At 39.8% G+C, this 19572-nt stretch overlaps 1 protein-coding gene across 2 annotated transcripts in view; it reads right to left on the bottom strand.

Annotated features, from left to right (window-relative positions):
* The window catches only part of LOC114552389 (RNA-binding protein Musashi homolog 2), a 354101-nt gene that overhangs the window by 227098 nt on the left and 107431 nt on the right, over positions 1 to 19572 (bottom strand). For both annotated transcript variants that reach the window (XM_028573129.1, XM_028573130.1), the window contains exon 6: positions 14334 to 14426. In XM_028573129.1, coding sequence (XP_028428930.1) covers positions 14334 to 14426 — 93 coding nt within the window. The remainder of the gene's footprint in view (positions 1 to 14333; positions 14427 to 19572) is intronic.

Genomic DNA, 19572 nt, shown 5'->3' with positions numbered 1-19572 from the left:
GCACCTGTTGTATTTTAATCCAGGTTGATAACAATAGGGTAAAACCACTGCTGGTTGAACAGAAAAGGCTCCAGGATTAAATAAATCCTGGCTGTTAGCCTGGTCGGGAGCAGGCTAGCTGCACAGAATAAATCTCCATGGTAACTTAGGTGCCTCTGCTTTTGTGAAACCGAGTCAAAGCTAAATTCATCCAGGATAACTGGGAAATCCCGTCTTAATTCCTTATCTTGGTTTTGTGAAACAGGCCCCAGAACCCAAATGCAGACAGAACGCAGAGCCAGGAGTGTGAATTAACAGGGTTTATTTAAAGTACTCAAGTATCGAGTCCAGGTTTCCAGGGTGGAGAACAGGTCTGGTCGTTTCCGGGAAGGAGCAGGTCCGTCAGAGGAAGACAGTAGGCCGGCTAGTGGTGAGGTCCAGTGGTGGTTGTCTGGAGTGATGCGGTAGCAGGAGTCAGGTTCCAAGCAGCTGAGGCACAAGAGAATGGATAAGGACAGGCAAACATACAAATGACTCAACAGATAGCAAGGTTTGTCAGGAGCGAGACTAACTGTGGTCATCTTGACTATGATCTGATGCAGAGCGAAGGAATGACTGGGTATATGAAGCAGAGGTTTATTGTGGTAGATGAAAGGCAGCTGGAACCCTGACTGCCGCATATCAGACTCCACTCCTGCAATTAGGACAGACAGAGGGAAGAAGAGAGGAGAGACAGAAAAGCTACCTAGGAGCAGCAGGCCTAGCAGTAACACCAGATGTCTATAACCCTAACAACCGCGTTTGCAGGCAAACTACTTCAATCAACCCAGGGTTTCCCAATCCAGCAGCGCTGCTTCCTAAAACAGGAAGGTTTGCAAGCTGGCAAAAAACATGTAATGTAAATAAGAAGAGCAAACTATAATTCTATATAAATATGAAGAACACAGACCCGGTTTTGCATCAATATCACTTCCTCATCAGTCAGGCATCATTATCATCTGACCATAATTACACTTGTGCTTTCCATAAACTGTCGTTGCTTTAGCCTATTATTTCAGTTGCAACCCTGGCAGTGGAAGCGATCGTGAGAGCAAATTAAACATATAAAAACATAATTCAAACCGCTGTGCACATTGGCGACACACGGCTCAAGAAGCCGACAAATAGCCGATATGTAATTCCCTACCATTAAAATCTATATATTTCATAAAAAATACCCATCAGGGAATGTCGGTCTCTAAATGTTTTAACTTTTATGAGCACACCCCTCTCTCCCTCTCGCTCTCCCTCTCACTCTGTGCACCGAGGTCCACCTGATCTTCTATAAGAAAGGTGACGCCGTTATCAATTGAGTATTGATTGGTCAGTGCTTTAACACCAGTTGATCTCAAATCTCCAACATAACCTGCTCCCGACCAGGTTAGGCGTTCAGCAAAAGTTACCACGGCGATTAAACCCGGTAACAAGTGATCCACCTTTGTGATACAGAAAACCTTGGGTTGAACTTGAAGTTACCTCGTTAACGCCAAATCTTACTTCGTAGAATAGGGCCCTATTTCAGAAAGCAGGTTTAGTGAAAACTCTGACTTTGTTAACCCTGAGATGAGGGAAACTCTGGGTTTTCTGTAACTTAACCTCAGAGTCAGTTACTATGGCAGGGGTAATCAGCTAAATTTTTCCAAGGGACAGAATTTTTCTATTATATTATATTAGTGTGCGCAAATTCCTAAAAAATATGGAAACTCCATAATGATAACTGGCTCTTTAACTAGAAAATGATCTCAGACTAGGAGGCATTTCACTGAGGAGTGATGGTTAAAGTCTGTGATTATGGAAACATTGTTGTAGTATGCAGCGTCCTGATTGGTGGAAAATGCTTGCAGAAAGAAATGGTGGTTGTCAGGTAAACATGTCACTGTCAAAGAGGCTGAAGCGAAAAGTTGACTGGAAAAGCCCAGCTTTAATGATGAATGGACTGATAAGCAGGTTATGCACTCGTCATGTATGCCTCATTTGCAATGAAAGATGCTGTTGCAAAATAATACAACTAGCATCAGCATCATCAACAATGAAGAACTCGAACATAACGATTGCATCATTCACGTGCATATTAAGTAGTCACATGCATCTGTTTTGGTCTTATAATACCTCCAAAGATTTACTGCTCCAGCGGAGAGTTTGGTTTGTTCGGCCAGCAGTGAGGTTTACAAGAATTTGTCCAAATTTCCAGATAAACAAACTAAGATAAACAGAAAGCTTTTTTTTTATCTTGTTTGTAAAAATTTGCTATTTGCAGAGTAGAGCTGTGTTTGCGTAAAACAGCGCGGTGGACAAGAGTGGACTGAGCAGACAGAGCAGATTGAAATATTGCTTTCTACATGTTTATGCCGGTCTACACAGGTGAGTGCATTGATAAGTATTGACTTTTCACTCACGAAGGTTTAATTGTAACCTATTTACAGAAAAGAGACTAGCGTGAGTTCATCTGCACCAGCGGCCATTGGTAATCTTCTCTGTATCGTTCCCAGTCAGGTGCTGCGTGTTTTAACGCACACACATCTCGGCTCAGCGGTGTGTGTGTTTTAACGCACACACATCTCAGCTCAGCGGTGTGTGTGGAGCTCGGGCATCGATGTACAGAATCCCAGCATGTAAATAGAGATGCAAATACAGGGGGCTGGGTTTTTGCTCTAAATGCTTGAAATGATAAATAACAGAATGCATTTTTTCCTCTTTACATTTAGTGAATTCATGATTATTCAGCGGCCAGACTAAAAGCTTTGGCGTGCCGGATGTGGCCCGCGGGCCGCCAGTTGACGTTGTACTATGGTAACTGAGCCTGTGAACCTAACCTGGTTGTGACCAGGTTTTCTTCAAGAAACCTTGAGTTTCTCTCAGTCTCCTCTCTCTGCCACAGCGCTCTCTCATTTCCTCATTCATTCATTCAGTCTGTTTCAGGTGCATTTTAGCGCAGTTTGTTATTGGCATGAATAAAAAAATGGTGTTGGTTTATTAACTATGTTAGGCAGACTATAAAACTTTTTTTTTCTAAAAACATGGCATTTCCTTTTGTTGACAATCCTGTTGATGAAGAAGCTGCTTTACTTTGCAGTAGGGGTGCACCGATCCGATATTAGGATTGGATATCAGCCCGATATTGAAAAAATAGCTGAATTGGGGATCGAAAAAATTTACAATTTTTTTTCTGTTAACTGCGTACCCTTCTCACTCATGGTAGTAACTTTATAACACAACAATTAATAACCCACAACTAACTCTCTTTAAAAGGATAAAACACCATAGAATATAACAATTTGTGACTTAAACAGTTATAATTTTACATTTACAAATGTACACTGCCCAACGGCATGCTGGGTAACGTTTCGATTTGAATGCACAATTGTTTTTTAAATTACAAATAAATAAGAATTCAATACATTACATCTATGCCATTTTGTCTAAGTTAGGAAAGTAATGTTTAGTTAGAAAAGTCTGGTGCCTTTAGTCTCTTCCACATGGTGGAAGGAAGGTATAAGGTGGAAGGTATACAGTTTATTATTAATTCAGCAACAGTATCGGATCGGTATTGGGTATCGACAGATACACAAAGCCCTGGCATCGGTATCGGTAGCGGGACTGAAAAAGTCAGATCGGTGCATCCCTACTTTGCAGGCTGTTATGTGTCGGGAGATGATATTGAAGCCACGACATTTTAATTTTCAGATAACTTCCTATTTGAATGGTATCGTTTTTCTTCCCAGTCTGTTATGCAGCCTAGGCTACATAACCTTATCCATCCTTACATCACTAACGTCACCCGTTTTGGGCATGCTTTACATCCCAGCAGATTATTTGTGTCACATAATTTTTTTTTGAAAACGGCAGTTTTCTTTAAAGTAAACACCACTGTATTGTGCCGTCAGAAGAATGTGACTCGCTCTGAAACGTGTTTTAAACATTTTTGTAGTGTTCCCTGGACACAAACCAGTAAGAGCCATTAAAAAGGAGTGATGTAAACCCTTTGAAATAAAATATTATGAATTATAATTATGTTAACGATGGTGCGGCAGCCTCAGTGGGATTAGTAGGCGTAGTACTTTTTCGCCCGCAGTATTGCACGTATGAAATTGAAATGAAATCGTATGAAGATTATAGGTTCAATACCATTTCACCAGTAATATTAGTCTATGCTTATGATTAAATATAATACACTAGCCTATATTGGAATATACGCATTTACTCTAGCAGCAATTTTCTCCCACGCAAATTCTCTCTTTTGCAGCAGCCGCTGTGTTGTTTTTTTTAACTCGCTGTATGTGCGCATGAGTATTTCCGCCGACCCGTTTGTTTGTGGTTGTTACCATAGTGAATCGTAGTATCATGGCTCCATTCATGCTGCCTTTTTATTGTGGTGGTGCACGCGCGTGAACCTACTCTGAGTTGATTGAACCAACTCGTATCAGCTGTTCTGGAACCGAAAACTCAGAGTTCAGACATCAGGGTTAGACTCCGAGTTTGTTAAACCTCCTTCCTGATACGGACCCCAGTACTGTGGTTTTTGTTTCCTGTTGATTGTCTATGTTTCTGTGATGATTGTGAAGGTTTCTGTTTCCGGTTTTATTTTGGTAGTCTGGTTTTCTCTATGGTCTTGTTTAGTTTTACTTCCTGTGTTTGCCTGCCTGTCTGATTGTTCTGCCCCACCCTGATGTGTTTCACCTGCTATATCACCTGTCCATTGTTTGCTCGTTACCTCTTGTATTTAGCCTCTATGTTCCCTTTGTCTTGTGTCAGATAATTTTGTTCCTGTTGTGTTTCCCTGCGTCAGTTCAAGTCAAGTTCTGTGCTTCCTGGATTTCCTGCTGGTTTTTGTACTTCCTTTGTTTTTTGATTCCCTGTTCTTGATTTCTACACTCTGGATTAGTTTTTGCTTGCTCCTCTCAGGACTCCCTTTGTTGATGAGTATTTAGTTTTTTTGGTCAAATAAATCCTCAAACTCAAACTTTCTCCTACCTGCTCTCTGCGTTTGGGTCCTCGAAGTCCCTTAACTGTGACAGACCCATCTATTACAGGACTCATATTTTGCTTGTGGGTGCACTTCAACTATTGAAGAGCCTTTTATGTGAAATTGCAAAAAAATACTTTCACTTGTTAAGGTGGTGACTACTTAATGTTACTACTATCACCTATCAAAATACAGCAGAAACTAGGTCAAAAACAATAAATGTAACCTCTAAAGACCAAGGACTGCTAAAAGTTGGTCTGTCCTTTCAGCAGAAGAAGCTGAACCAAAAAGGATTTTTCTGGCATCATTATAATCAGATTACATTTGAGAACTTCTGATGTGGTCAATGCTCTGGCCATTCAGTTTCCAGTGTGGATACCTTTGTAATTAAAGTAAAAGACAAACTTGTAGTTAAGACATGGTAGATCACAATGAATTATATTAATATATGAGCTTGTGCATGAATGTATGCTTCAGTTGAGGACTTGCAGTATTAAGTAAACCTACTCTAGTCAAATTTTATCTTAGACAATGTGTATTGTACTCGCTTTTAGTGATATGTACATTTTGGTAATAAACAGCATTTGTAAATATAGATTGTAACATGTATGTGATTCATCTTATGACAGACTAATGTGCTGACAGAAAGTCCTCAAATAGATTGACAGACACAACTAAGTGAAAGACAGTGTAACAGCATCAACAACAGTGGTTAATAACTCCTGCAACAGCATGCTTGTTAGGTACATTAACAGTCTGAAATAATGTATTTAGAATGTTTTGAGAAAGGATCTTACATAGTGACATTCCAATATTGAACGTGGTGATTAATACAATACATTTGGCTGCAGAACTGAAGATTTTTCAAGATAGAACACTAATATAACTTTACAATAATATATAATTTTTTCATGTGCACCATTTTATCACAAAAACGGATATTCTGGCCACTGCCTCGCCCGGAGACCTCCGTCTCCGAGTTGACGCCCTCCCCCCACGGTTTTGTCCAAGGGGTGACGTCATGCTGTGTTGGTTGCCGCCCAGGCGAGGATGATAGGGTATGTGCCTGTTCTTCGGGTGCCTCCAGGTAACGTTGCCCAACTCTCGGGGTACATATATTTCAGTTTATTCAAGTAAAAGCAGTCTCTGCTTGTCCCGTGTGAATGCGCCACACGAAACTCAAGTGTGAGGGGTTAATTTCTTAATCACACGCGGTCCCAAAATGATTCTAATCCCGTGCGGACCCGTGGGTTTATGAATTTGTACTATAACATTAGCTATCAGGCTTTGATTTTAAGCTAACATTACCATTACATGTGCAACGATTAGCAATAACACCACATATGGTTAAAAACCGATCACCATGTTTGATCTGATACTGTATACGACTAATGTTTATATATATATATATATATATATATATATATATATATATATATATATATATATAAAAATCCATTTAAATACAGTCTGCATGTTATTAGTTAGCCCGCTAGCTTGGTTAGCAAGGTGCAATCTAGCTAGCTAACTGATATTAATTGGGATGCTAACATTTGCTAATGAAAAATAGTATTAAAACAAAATGTAACGTTACTTACCGGAAAAACTGAACTGCCGACTCCTTTTGAGTGTCTTGTCGTACACCCGAATGCTGAACAAGACATTATTAGGCGACCAAAGTTTCACAGTCACTACTACGAAAGCGTGGTCAACCCCCAAAATGAAGTTCACGTGCCATGGATAAGCTTTGCTAAACCTCTGTCATGATTGACAGGTCGCAAACTGTCAATCACATTATAGCCATGACCTAAAACACCCCCTGCTTTATCATCGATTTTAAAATCAACGAGACCATAATAACAAAAATTAACATCATTCTGTATTGCAGAAGACTTGAAACTAGCGATTGAGACCATAAACTCATTATGAAAATGTTTACTGAGGTAATAAATCAAGTGAGAAGTGGGTCACTTTCTCATAGACTTCTACAGCAACTGACCTCCTTTTGCAACCACGTTTTGCCCCCTGCTGGAATTCAGATAGAATGCAGGTTTAAGGCACTTCCGCATTTGCAGCACTTTGCCAAACCGGATGCTTTGTCCATTAATATACAGTCTATGGACTGAATGCATGGGTGCTTATGGAAGTAGGAATGAGTGTTTGTAAGGCATGTATGGGAGAACAGAAGAATGTAGGAAGGATAGCTTTTTTGCACAAGTATAGAAAATGGTAATTTGCATTTTGAGTAGCCCAAATGTTTACTGTACATGTGTCTTTTAATTATTTTAATCCTGTGCTTGTTGTGTGTCTCTGTTGTAACTCTTGCAGCAATTTATCCCAGTGTCCAAAACACATTTCTCCTTGGGGAAACTAATAAAGATACTTTGACTTTGTTTTGGGCTTGTGCTGAATTTAATCTTGCCTTTCAAGTAAAAAAACAAACAAAAAAAAACACTTTATTATTTTAACAGAACATGCAAATAGCTGCTAGTTTTTATTTTTTAATCTTGGAGCAAGAGTTGAAAAAACATGCGGAATCTTCAGTTGCTTCTCAAATGAAGCAGTCACTCTTACAGCTGATATAGATATGTGAATATGTGTCCCATCAGCAGTGATGGCCAAATAAAGCCTCATGAGGCTTTCTTGATTTTTTTCTCAATTTTCTGAGCCCAATAGATGGCTCTCTCTGTTTAACAAAGGTTCAAAATCAACCTGAATGCCATTTCTTGAGTTTTTTTTCTCCTCCTCTGCATTTTATTCATTGCATCAGTAAACAAGGAAGTAGGCTACTCTAGTATCAATTTATGATACAATTTAGGACGAAGGGAGAACATTTCTCTTTGTTTAATATCATTACACATAAAGTTAGCTTTTGCTGTGCACTTCCCGACTCATTTTAAAATGGACAGAGAAAGAGAGTGGCCTGCACGATACAGCACCACAGTGAACTGCACGCTGCAGCGTGAGTGTGTCGAGAGAGAGAGAGAGAGACTCTTTAACGTTCTAACGCTGGGTTTTACAGGCAGCTTTTTTATTGCTCTGCAAAAGTTAACTCAGAGTCAATTTTGGAGAACAGGCAGGGGGATCTTCAATGCAAATTTCGAGGTCAAAGTCTGACTCATCTGTCATGCTGGCTGCTGCACTTGTGTACTGATAACGCAACCGACACGTTTTACCTCGACGAGAAATCTTGTCACATCTCGGGGGACAAGATCTCGTCACACCTCTAAAAATAAATAATATAAAGCTTCATGAGGCTTCATTTGGCAATGTTGGGAATAGGTACAGATTCAATTATAGGTAATTTATCAGATGTTTTATCAATATTAATAAAGTTATGAATATGTGTATTCATAACTTCAAAACCAACCAAATTGACAAATAATCAAAATGGGGCACCACCCTGGAACCAGGGACCAATAACTGAACTGTGAAACAGTCTCATAGGTGTTGTTCCCTTTTAAAATACAGATCTTAATGAATTAATTTGATTAAAACTATCTGGTATCTTAGAAAGGAACAAAGGACGGGTGAAATTCGAGCACTGACCTGTTCAACCAGCAGTTATTACAATAGATACACAAATAATCACAAACAACTGCTCTTTAAAGTATAACACAATTTATTTGACTTTATTAACTGTCAATCAATAGTTCTTCAATCCATAAACCTATATACTTATATACTACAAACTACAACAAAAGCAAAACAGACATGTAGCAGACGTGTGTGTGTGTGTGTGTGTGTGTGTGTGTGTGTGTGTGTGTGTGTGTGAGAGAGAGAGAGTGAGAGAGTGTGTGAGGAAGAAGTGAGAAGAGGAGACCGCGGGGGTAGCTGAACCCTGCAATATCAGGGTGGCGGATGAGACTCCGCGAGAATTGAGCTCTTTGTAGTTCAGTACAAAGACTACAGAAATGGCGGTCGGGGGACTGCGTGGCTATGAGTAAGCCATTAGCTTATGTGTTCGCTTAGCATGTAAGAAGAAAGAAAGCACACTTAGACAGAAAACAGACTTAGGATCTTGATTTTCGAGGTTGTGATGATAACACTCCTCTCGTTCACTCAGGACTCTGGCCCCAACGTGACGTGATCGCCGGAGGCTGAGAAATTTGCTAACAAGGGGAGGGTTATCTCTCTCTGCCCCTGGTAAGCTAACAGCTGACTTCTTGCTGAGCTAGCAATGTAGCATTTACAGTTTCACACAAGCTACATTATTCAACACAACATATCAACAATGTCCCGTGATCTAGGACTTTCACAGCGACGAATTGGACCACATCAGATTAATTATCAAGATGTGCCTGACCACCTGAGGGCCCCACAGACTATAGATGTTTTTAAACGAAACCTAAAAACATATCTTTTTTAAAAAGCTTTTTACTAAATGTATTTTATAGGTTTTCCTTTTAACTATTTATTGACCTTTTTTTTTTTTTATTTGAATTATTGACTTTTATATTTTAATTGCATTATTATATGCTCTGTAGCACTTTGAGATTGCTGTAATGTAAAGTGCAATACAAATAAAATGTATTATTATTATTATTATTATCTTTTTTCTTTGTCGAAGTTTGGTGTACAGGCTTGGAATTTACGTGTAGGCCCCGATTCCTTTGTTCAAGAAGAACGCATGTTCTTTTGTCTTTCAGAGGCAGAAACTCTGAGGCCTTTGTTCACAAAATCAGGTTAAACACACTGTTCAGTTCCAACAGCAATCACTACCCATCAGTAACAGCAGATGACAACTCTGATGCCATTCAAAAGCTCCACCCTCTCCATCAGACTCAGTCACCTCACTCCAGGACTCTAGGCAATTAGAAAGAACTGTGGAATATATTAACTTACCAAAATGTGGAGTGAGAATCCACCATTTAATCAAGCAGCAAATTACCTGATTAAAAAGAAAACCATGGAGCAGGTAGAGGGCAAAATGTTTTCGTTCCACCCATGAGTTATGCTAATGTGTAGCGAATTAAAGTGGACTTTTGCCCTGAAGAAATGTTATGTCAAGAAGGTCAGGTGAATACCAGACTGATCACAATCCAAGAAGGCCTTTCAATACAATGGACTGGTCTCAGATAAGAACTTTGCTCAGTTGCAAAGGATGACTAAGTCAAAAAACAGCTGGCCTTTTTATCAAGGTAAAATGTTACCCGTGCCTTACCACAGAGTCCACCAACAAACAGCAAACAAAGGTCTGACCAAAAACTAAACTGTTTGTTTTGTTCTATCTTGTTCCACCCTGACTACCTTTATTCACACTGGCCAATGCTACTGTTAGCTGTCATGTGCACGTTCTGTAAGAGCCGCTTCAGCAGCAATGATGTGACTGGGATCAGAGCTGATAAGCAGCCTAGTAGCTGGAGGGCTGTCTGTAGGCTGCAGCACAAACCAGCCTAACACATCATTTAGTCAGCAGCTAAAAGGGAGACACATCTCCCAGTGTTCTGAGCAAGTCATATAAAACATTTTAACCTTGCATTACCTTGCATTAGAGAACTAAAAAGGTATTCAGATTGCTGGTTCAAGGGATTTTGGCAATGAAGGAACAGAAGCTGAGAGCAAGCTGTTATGGTTTGGCCTGAATTATCCTGTAGAGGAATTGCCACAGGTGATCAGGAGAGAATAGGCACTTTAAGCAGTTAGCTTCCACATAGTCTCGCATTGCCAGACCTATCTTCACAGTGCTGTAGAGTAATGTCTGGTTACACCACAGATACATTCTTAGCCTGACAAGCCAGACCCACATCAAGATGTTGGGTCTGGGAACTCACCATTGGCAGGGCTCAATCCGAGGGGCAGAAATAACTGTTGTCTTTCAAATTCCCTCTGCACACAATAGGATAGCGCTAAAACCAAGCAGAGCAACGCTAGTTGATAGATTAAACGTATCCGGTCTACAAAACTCTGAACACATCTTCCTTTTTTAAGAATGACTTCAGTGCTGTTCTTTGTTCTTTTCTCAAAGAAAAGTCTCCAGAGTCGCAGCCAAAGCCGATTCGAAAGACCGCTGTTCGCCAGCAGCAGCAGCCATCGTCTTTGTCGATGTCGTAACTCTGCTGTCATAATGTTAAGCCCGCCCACAGACACGATGCGATTGGCCCAGCTAGAGTTTGGCTTTTCCAGCTCGCAAGCCAACAGAGAGTTCCTAGACCCCCTGGCTGAAAATTACATTTTCTGCCGATAGGGTGCGTCTAGATTTCTAGGCTAATACATTTTTTTTTTTTGTCATTTTTTAAAATCCAATCGCAATCGTCTTGGGCGGCGCTAAGCTCCAGACGCAGAAACAGTGGCTCTGCAAAATAGTCTCGGGAGGAAACTTGTTTTGGTGGAAAATTTCCAAAACAAAACACCAATATAACACCAATATTATATGAAATTACCTGTTCAAACAATACAGTAACGTGAGCTATTAAAATTAGCTGGATAAAACGTTAGATGTAATTTTACTTTTGTGTAAAATGTGTAGTAATTTAGCCCTGCAAACATTAGTTTCAGTCTGAATCTGCTATCAGACTGATGATTGATTATGGAAAAATAAATAGCTGTATCTATGTTTTAATGTCTTGTATCAAATTGCCTCATGTCGCTGAGGTCATCATTATAAATAAGAATCAGTTCTCAATTGATCTATCTGGTTACATGAAGGTAAAGTAAAATAAAAATAAACACTTCCAATCCATTTAATTCATTACATTCTATTCAGATTAATAACATAATTCACAAATCTGAATCTGAAGTGAAATGTTCTCATTAACTGCCAGGAAGTAATGTTAAGTTAGAATGAGGATTTCATGGACATCTGATGAAATAAGGGTTTCCCCATCCCACAATCTGAGGTGCACAGCCACAGTTTAACCCACCACATAATCATGGGTGATAAAAATCCCACCATGATTTATAAAGTTGGGGCAAGACTTTTTCCCTGGTATCGAACCAATTAGTCTGTAAATCAAACCTTCATTAACACGGCTTACATTTACGATTATTTTCCAGGAGAGTGACGAGAATGATTCAATTCAATAAAAAGTTACAGCAGGTTGTGCTAATAAACAACAATCTCTGCTGTCAAGTTCAGTAGGTCAGTGATTGCTCTCCAAGCCCCACCCGTTCTCACTCCCAACTCGTAAAATACGGACGCTTGGTCAGTGTCTCTCAGATACGACACAAAAAGCACTCTTCACCGTGTGTATAGAACGCACCGGGCAAAGCAGCAGTGCGACTGCGGCGCTGTAAGATGCTGAGTATTAAGAGAGACAATGGTAGAGAGTAGTATGAAAGACCGAAATGCCGCATAAGGAGGTTGGTTGGGGTCGTGGATGGGTTAAACAACACAGGACTTTCACCCAAGAGACCAGGGTTTGTGTCCTGCTCTTGTCCCGCGTGTCACAGAAACATTCATTTTATAACCCTATTTCCGCATGCAATGTTGTCTAAGTGTCTAATGTGAACAGAAATCTCTGAAATTGGTCCAGTATTAAGCAAGAACGCAAATGTGCATCGTCAATTTCTACAACTAAAAGTGCTGTTTTTGCAACTGACAGGCGCAGATTATTATTGTGTAATAATAATGTATTATTAAGTGTCTGAGAAAATAATGGAAAGGATCCCTACAGAGATAGAGATTTATCTTAAAGAGTAAAATCCTTATTTTTAAACATGAAACAGCTCCGACAGCACTATCACCAAACCCACCATAAAATAAATAAACAATACTTTTAGCATGTATAGAGCCAGCATATTTTTACATGTAAATGGGTGAATTAAGGGTTTATTTCAACCAAACCAGAGTGGTGATTGTTGGAACAGTGGAAAGGTGAAGACGGCTTTTGATTTAATTTGTTTCTGTCCACTTTGAATGAAGTGTGTTTTACAATGATAGAAATAATATTTATTTAAATGGGTCTGGTGGATTTGGCGATAGTGCTGTCGGAGCTGTTTTATGATAAATAAAATGGATCTTACTCTTTAACTAAAAGATTGGCTGCTGTAAGCATCCTTTCCATAATGTTGTCAAACACTAAGAACAATAATCTGAGCTTGTCAGTAGTAAAAACAGCACTTTTGTAGATGTAAATTGAAGGTGCACAATTGTCCAATAACTTAAATCGTAGTGTGTTTCACTGCTGCCGAATGCAGCGATCTTGCTTAATACTGAACCAATCACTTACAGTCACACACAAAAAGATGAGAAAATAGGTTCCAGGTTGAAAAAAAACTTTAAAGCTGTGTTCCTCAATGATAGCTTGCCAGCGCGACAACAACATACATAAATCACATACAAACAGGGGTAAATTAATAAATTTTTGCCTGTCAATTGGGGTCCACCTGGAGGGCGGGGCCCATTTCAATTGAAACAGTTGAAACATAGGTAAGGCCGCCTATGACCACACAAAGTGTACAGAGCTGATGAACCATCAACATTGGCAATGAATGGTAACTGTAAATATAGATCCCCATATAGATCCCCTGTTACAATACAAAGTGTCTGTTTGGAAATTACCTAAATCACTGGTGGACAAACTTAACATGTCTTCGGCCTTTGATCAATACCTGGGGAAGGAGGAGAAACCTTTTGACTGATGATTGTCGATCTTTAGAATCACATAGAATCAAATTAAAAAGGAACCTGTAATGTTAAAATTACACATTTAAAAAAAGAGAATTTAAAAGTTGTCTATAACGTTGAATCACTGTTATGCTAAGTCATTCCATTGATTCACAGCAGACAAAACTAACTTCCTAAGTACTTTGAATGTTCAGTGTGTGCCTGGCTCTTGTTAACCTAGTAGTAAAGTCATATACTACCACATAAAATAAATGTACCTCCGTACCATGTACCATAAACCTAATCTAATCATTCCTCCACACTGCTCTGTCACCATCCTGTCCTCTCCTCCTCATCATCCTCTCAACTGTTCGAATTTCTCTATTTACCCCATCAGCTTATTATTAGCCTCATCCAACACATACACACACATAGTTGACAGCCTCAGTAAACTAAATATCAGCCTTGGACACAGAGATGAAACTGATTTGCTTCTTCTCATCTGACTCTGGACAGCTGGATAATATAACTCCTCTAAAAACAGACTATACACATCTCATCGAACTGGTGTCCAGGTCCATTCTATTCTCTTGGTGTCTTGGAGTTTTCAAAGGGTTTCCACAACAGCACCAGACAAGTACTGTAAACTCACAAGAGAACCAGCAGCAGTCTGCCTTTAGATCTCACTCATACAGCTGCACTAAAATCCTCAACCTGCTTTGAACCTTCAAAAGACACACCTCACAAGCCCTCACACACAAACACAGAGCAGCCTAGAAGAGAAAACACTCCAAATGGTCTTACCTTGCCAAACTGTTCAAAATAGTGCTTCACATCTTCAATTACTGTGTTGGCTGATAATCCTCCTACAAATATTTTCTTTGTTCTTGTGACCATCTGCAGGCAGGAAAAGACAGAGAGAAAGAGAAGGAGGTTAGCAACATTTCACAAAACAAAATAAGGGGGGAGGTGATGGCGCAGTGGATATGACATATACCTTTGGTGCAGGAGACCCAGGTTCAAATCCCACTGAGATATATCAACCAATGTGTCCCTGAGCAAGACACTTTGCTCCAGAGGCGTGCAACCTCTGATGTTATATAGCAATTGTAAGTCAATTTGGATAAAAATGACATGTAATGTATCAAAAATTAGCCTACTGTTTTGGTATCATAATGGTATCTTTTATTTTTATTTTGTGTTGTTAGCTTGTCAGTGTGAGCTGCTTTGGAAAAATGTTCTTTTTACCACTTCCACCCACAGATTCTGATGAGCATCAATGACATTTGTAAGCACAAACCTGCGACTAGAGGTTTTCATGTCCTAAATGTTGGATGTTATAAGAAATGGACACAATGACAACACACCCACACTTGATGTGCATAAATGAATTGAATAATTAAAAAAAAAGTGTTGAAAAGACAATTGAAGAGAGAACAGCATGATGCTCCACCAATTAACCGGCAGCCACGGTGAAATAACAATCCATGCCATTTTTTCTACACTTGACAATTTACACTCTCTCAATGATCTGGGCTGATCAGCAGAGGCAAATTAAAGAGACCATATCTGACCCCATTAAACTAAATATAATTTGGACCTGGCCCGACTTGGGTCCCAGGTCAGGTCTGAGTTACTTAGAAGTGGGGGAATCTATTAAGACGTCTAAGACTACCACATTCAGAGAAAACAGGTGAGCAATAAAAGAAAACAACAACAATATGTTCTCTTTTTTTAGCCTGCATGTGTGGGACGATGAAAAGAAAAAAAGGAACAAAACATGTTAAAATCAGTAAAAAATTGGGTAAAATGTTGCAGCAAAGTAAATCCAGGTACTGCTAAGTGCCATTTGGTCAGGACAGTGGAAGTGGATCTCACACCTGCTCTATTTCACTGTCTTCTTGGCTCTTGCAGGGCATTAGGGGTGTTATATTTTACTGCTGAGAAACACTATTAGCTCATTTGGTGGCTGATACCATTGCTGGAGCCTGACACCATTCATTTTAATGATGAGAATAGCCACTTCCACTATCATGACTGCAGCTACAATAAATACACAACTGCAGAGTTAGCAGTGCGTAAGTGAGGTGAGTAAATTAATCAAAGTTTTCCATATCGCAGCAGGTGGACTCATTTCTGGACAAAAATATGGGCCTTGAAATGGCATGGTGACTTCTATCACTATCTTCACTAAAACCCAAGATATTAGCACATATTCATTCTTGTAGCATCTCATCAGAATCAGGAGTATTAAAGGGTAATTTTGTTTTTTACAACCTTGACCCAATTTCTCCATGCATTTGTGACTAATAGACTGATGTGACCAAAAATCTTTGGAATTGGTCCAGTATTTAGCGAGAACGCAATGACGGGCCGCCATGAGCGGGACTGCAATGTAACCTAATGGGGCAATTGTGCAGCCTCGATTTTTGTCCACTTAACCCTCATGTTGTCCTTGGGTCAAATTTGACCCTTTTTCAAAGGTTTTTTATAACAGAAAATATGGGACTTCAAAATAAGTGCTGAAAATGTAAAAATAAAAATAAAATTCTTGGTGATTTTTAACCAATTCACAATGCATCGTTACGTCCGTACTTTCATCCCTAAAACCAAAAGGCCAATGCAAGCATAAAATGCGGTGCGAGACAAAAGGTTAAGGGTCACCAAAATTATAGGAAGATATCCTATAGGGACCATGCATATTCACAAGATATCACATGGGGATTCAGTCAGTAAATGGCAAATAACATTAACATGTTCTGGAACAAACTGTGAAATGTACACAAAGGCAGATTTATCAACATCACAAGCACACACTGCTGGCAGGGGGAAAAAGCCAAGGGACCTTAGTTACAACCCACTGATTTTTTTAGTTTCCACAGGGTGATCAACCACAGTTAGTTGTAGTGTTGTTGCAGCTATGCTGAAACTCTTCTTGTAGCAGGTCCTTCATATTGCAATCAAATTAATAACACTTTAAGCTGTTCCATTCCAATCCTGCTTCTCTGCTGCTATTCTTATGCCATCTGGGACTGGTGATATGCATGTGTGTTCACACTAGACAGCAACATTTAATCTGAACAAATAGGATAAATACAACATCTTATACACATACCTCTCTGTTGCAGAAACCCAAGAGATGAGGAGTATAACCAAAGCTCCAAAATCTCCTATTCCCTCTCAGAGCATGCTGGAAAACAAGGACTCAGCCAAGAGACTGGAATGATAATGCAGAAGCAGGAAATGCCAGATGTTGTGAGGTGCTGCCTGGCAGCGCAACAGAGGTAAAGGTGAGCTCCCACTGCCGAGGATGCCAGCTCAAACTGTGGCCTGCCATGTGTAGATTTTAGAGTCATGAACTGTTTTGATATTAGAGACCGCTGTTCCTCTGCCACCTCCCAACTACACTCAATGTTGATTTCTTTAACCATGACCATGATAATTTCCTAACCCTAAGCAAGTAGTTTTTGTGCCTAAGCTTAACCAAACCTTTATCAGAGCAGCAGATCGTTTATCTGTGTTTCAAGCCCCCAACGTCTCCTTCAAGGCAGTGCTGCCTGGAAGGCACTAGGATTAGGCACTGGTTATGGTTATGGTTATGGTAATGGTAATGGTTATGGTTAGGTTTGGGTTAAGTTTAGGGTTAGGTGCCTTGAAGTCAAGGGTCGCAGCGCTGCCTTGAACGTTGGGGGCTTAAAACACCATCGAGCCAGCAGATCAGGAAACATTTATATTAAATATTTCTGTAATTGTCTTTTGGAAAGATTTTGAAAGGCAATGACAAACAATGTATTTTGAAATTTAGTTTGGACGACTTGTTAAAAATGCTCTGGATTGCTTAATAGGGCTGGTTATGATTTGGTTATGACAACTGTTTCATTATAAATAGATCAATATTACATGACCACTATCACTCCCCCTCCCCACTCTGTCAGAGTTGAGTTGGTCCACAGGTACACGCAAATAATTTGGGGGATGGGGCGGGGGGTTTAACAATAATCAAAAGTGGCTAGTTTAACCCCCCAAAAATGTTATCATAATGATGAATGTAAAATATTAACTGTTATAAAAAATGATAAGTGGTTGGCTTTCTTGATTCAATGTAACTGGCAAGCAAAGAAAAACATTTTTCACACAAACCCCCCCACCTCTGGGTGAGACTTAACCTTCTCTGTGTTTTTCAAGCACATAGCACGGCCAGCACAGCCGGTATGCTTTGTGAGTTTATTCAGTATGCAGAGAAGTGTAAAGACCAGTCCACAGTCTGCGCTTCTTTTCCTAGAACTCGTATTTCTTTCAGAGGACTTTGTGCAAAAACTTTGACTTTGAGGTATAGTGCACCACATTGTTTTAATACGGGCCTGGGTGTGACCCCAAGGTAACTGTGATTACTGAGAGAAATCTCTGGTGAGTGCAGCAGTGTTGCATCACTGCCTGATTTCCCAAACTACAGAGTGGCCTGAGACCCACATTGAAAAACGTGCATAGCTCACATGGTTGAGCTTGCGCCCGATGTACAGAGGCTCATTGCCACAGCGGCCACAGGTTCGATTCCAATCTGTGGCCCTTTGCTGCATGTCATTCCCCCTCTCTCTCCCATTTCGTGTCTTCAGCTGTCCTATCAAATAAAGACCTAAAATATCCCCCCCAAAAAAATCTTTAAAACAAATTAGTGGAGTTAAAAGGAATTTGATGGCCTCCCAATTGACTTTTACAGATACTTTAAGGATAAATTTGCAACTCCGCTTTATGAGATGTATCTAGAATCCTACAACAATGGCTACCTCCATGAGAGAGGCCTTGATTATCCTGCTTCCAAAATGAGAAAAACTTAAATGTGAGAATATGTGACCTATAAGTTTAATAAACACTGATAAAAAGATCCTCAGTAAAATTTTGGCGAAAAGGCTAGAGGATTTGCTTCCAAGTATTGTGGGTGATGATCAAAATGGATTTGTAAAGGGAAGGCAGGGATTCCATAATGTTAGGCACGTTCTTAATATACTGTACTGCCAAAAAGAAGAAAAAGACACGGCTCTTCTCTCGCTTGATGCAAAGAAGGCCTTTGATAGGGTTGACTGGACTTTATCTCTTTATAGCTCGATTTGGTTTGCGAAGTACTTTCCTTAACTGGAACAAAATATTACATCTCAAGCTTATAGCTGACGTAGGGTATCAAACTATGAAGTAATAACAAAGTCAGTACATAAATCAATAGAAATGTGGAAGCCCTTACCTATTCATAATATTAGGAAGAATAATTATATCAAAAATGAACGTATTGCCTAAATTCATGTATTTATTTCAAAATGCCGCTGCAGGAGTGTTTAAGAAACTCACAACATTTTTTTTTTTCTGATTTTCAGAAAAACAATATAATACAGACAGAATAGTATAGACAACACATCAGAATACCCATCTGCCAAACAAAAACAAAACAAACAAACACAGCACAACACAGGACTAGGCGATGACTACACAGAATGACCCACAGAGATTAAGTTCAGATTTAAGCAATAGGCATGAGGTGAGATAACTTACATTGCAGGTAGCGGGATTTTCTCTTTAACGTGGCTGATAAATGGGTTCCACAACTCAAAAAATCTCTAATCAGAGCCCCTTAAAGAATGTCTTATCTTTTCTAATTTAAGAAAATACTTTATTTGTCACATACACGTACATGTAGCGAAATTCATTCTCTGCATCTAACCCATCCCTCAAGGGAACAGTGGGCAGCCAATGACAGTGCCTTGATCAAGGGCACTGCCTGGAGAACCTAGTACATGTTTTTGATGGTGGGGGAAATCGGAGCACCCAGAGGAAACTCATGCAAACATGGGGAGAACATGCAAACTCCACACAGAAAGGCCCCGGAACAACCTGGATTTGAACACAGAACCTTCTTGCTGTGAGGCCACAGTGCTAACCATCTACATCTACAGTCCAGTGTGTAAAAGTGGAAGGGTGAGGATCTTTCCACTTAAGTAAAACGTCTGTCAATAACAGTCACAAAAGCTATGTAATCTGACTGTGTTTTAGACAG

Source organism: Perca flavescens, chromosome 3, assembly GCF_004354835.1.
Source record: "Perca flavescens isolate YP-PL-M2 chromosome 3, PFLA_1.0, whole genome shotgun sequence".
Lineage (NCBI taxonomy): Eukaryota > Metazoa > Chordata > Actinopteri > Perciformes > Percidae > Perca > Perca flavescens.
Note: the sequence above shows the minus strand (reverse complement) of the source record. Positions and strands in the feature narration are given on the sequence as shown.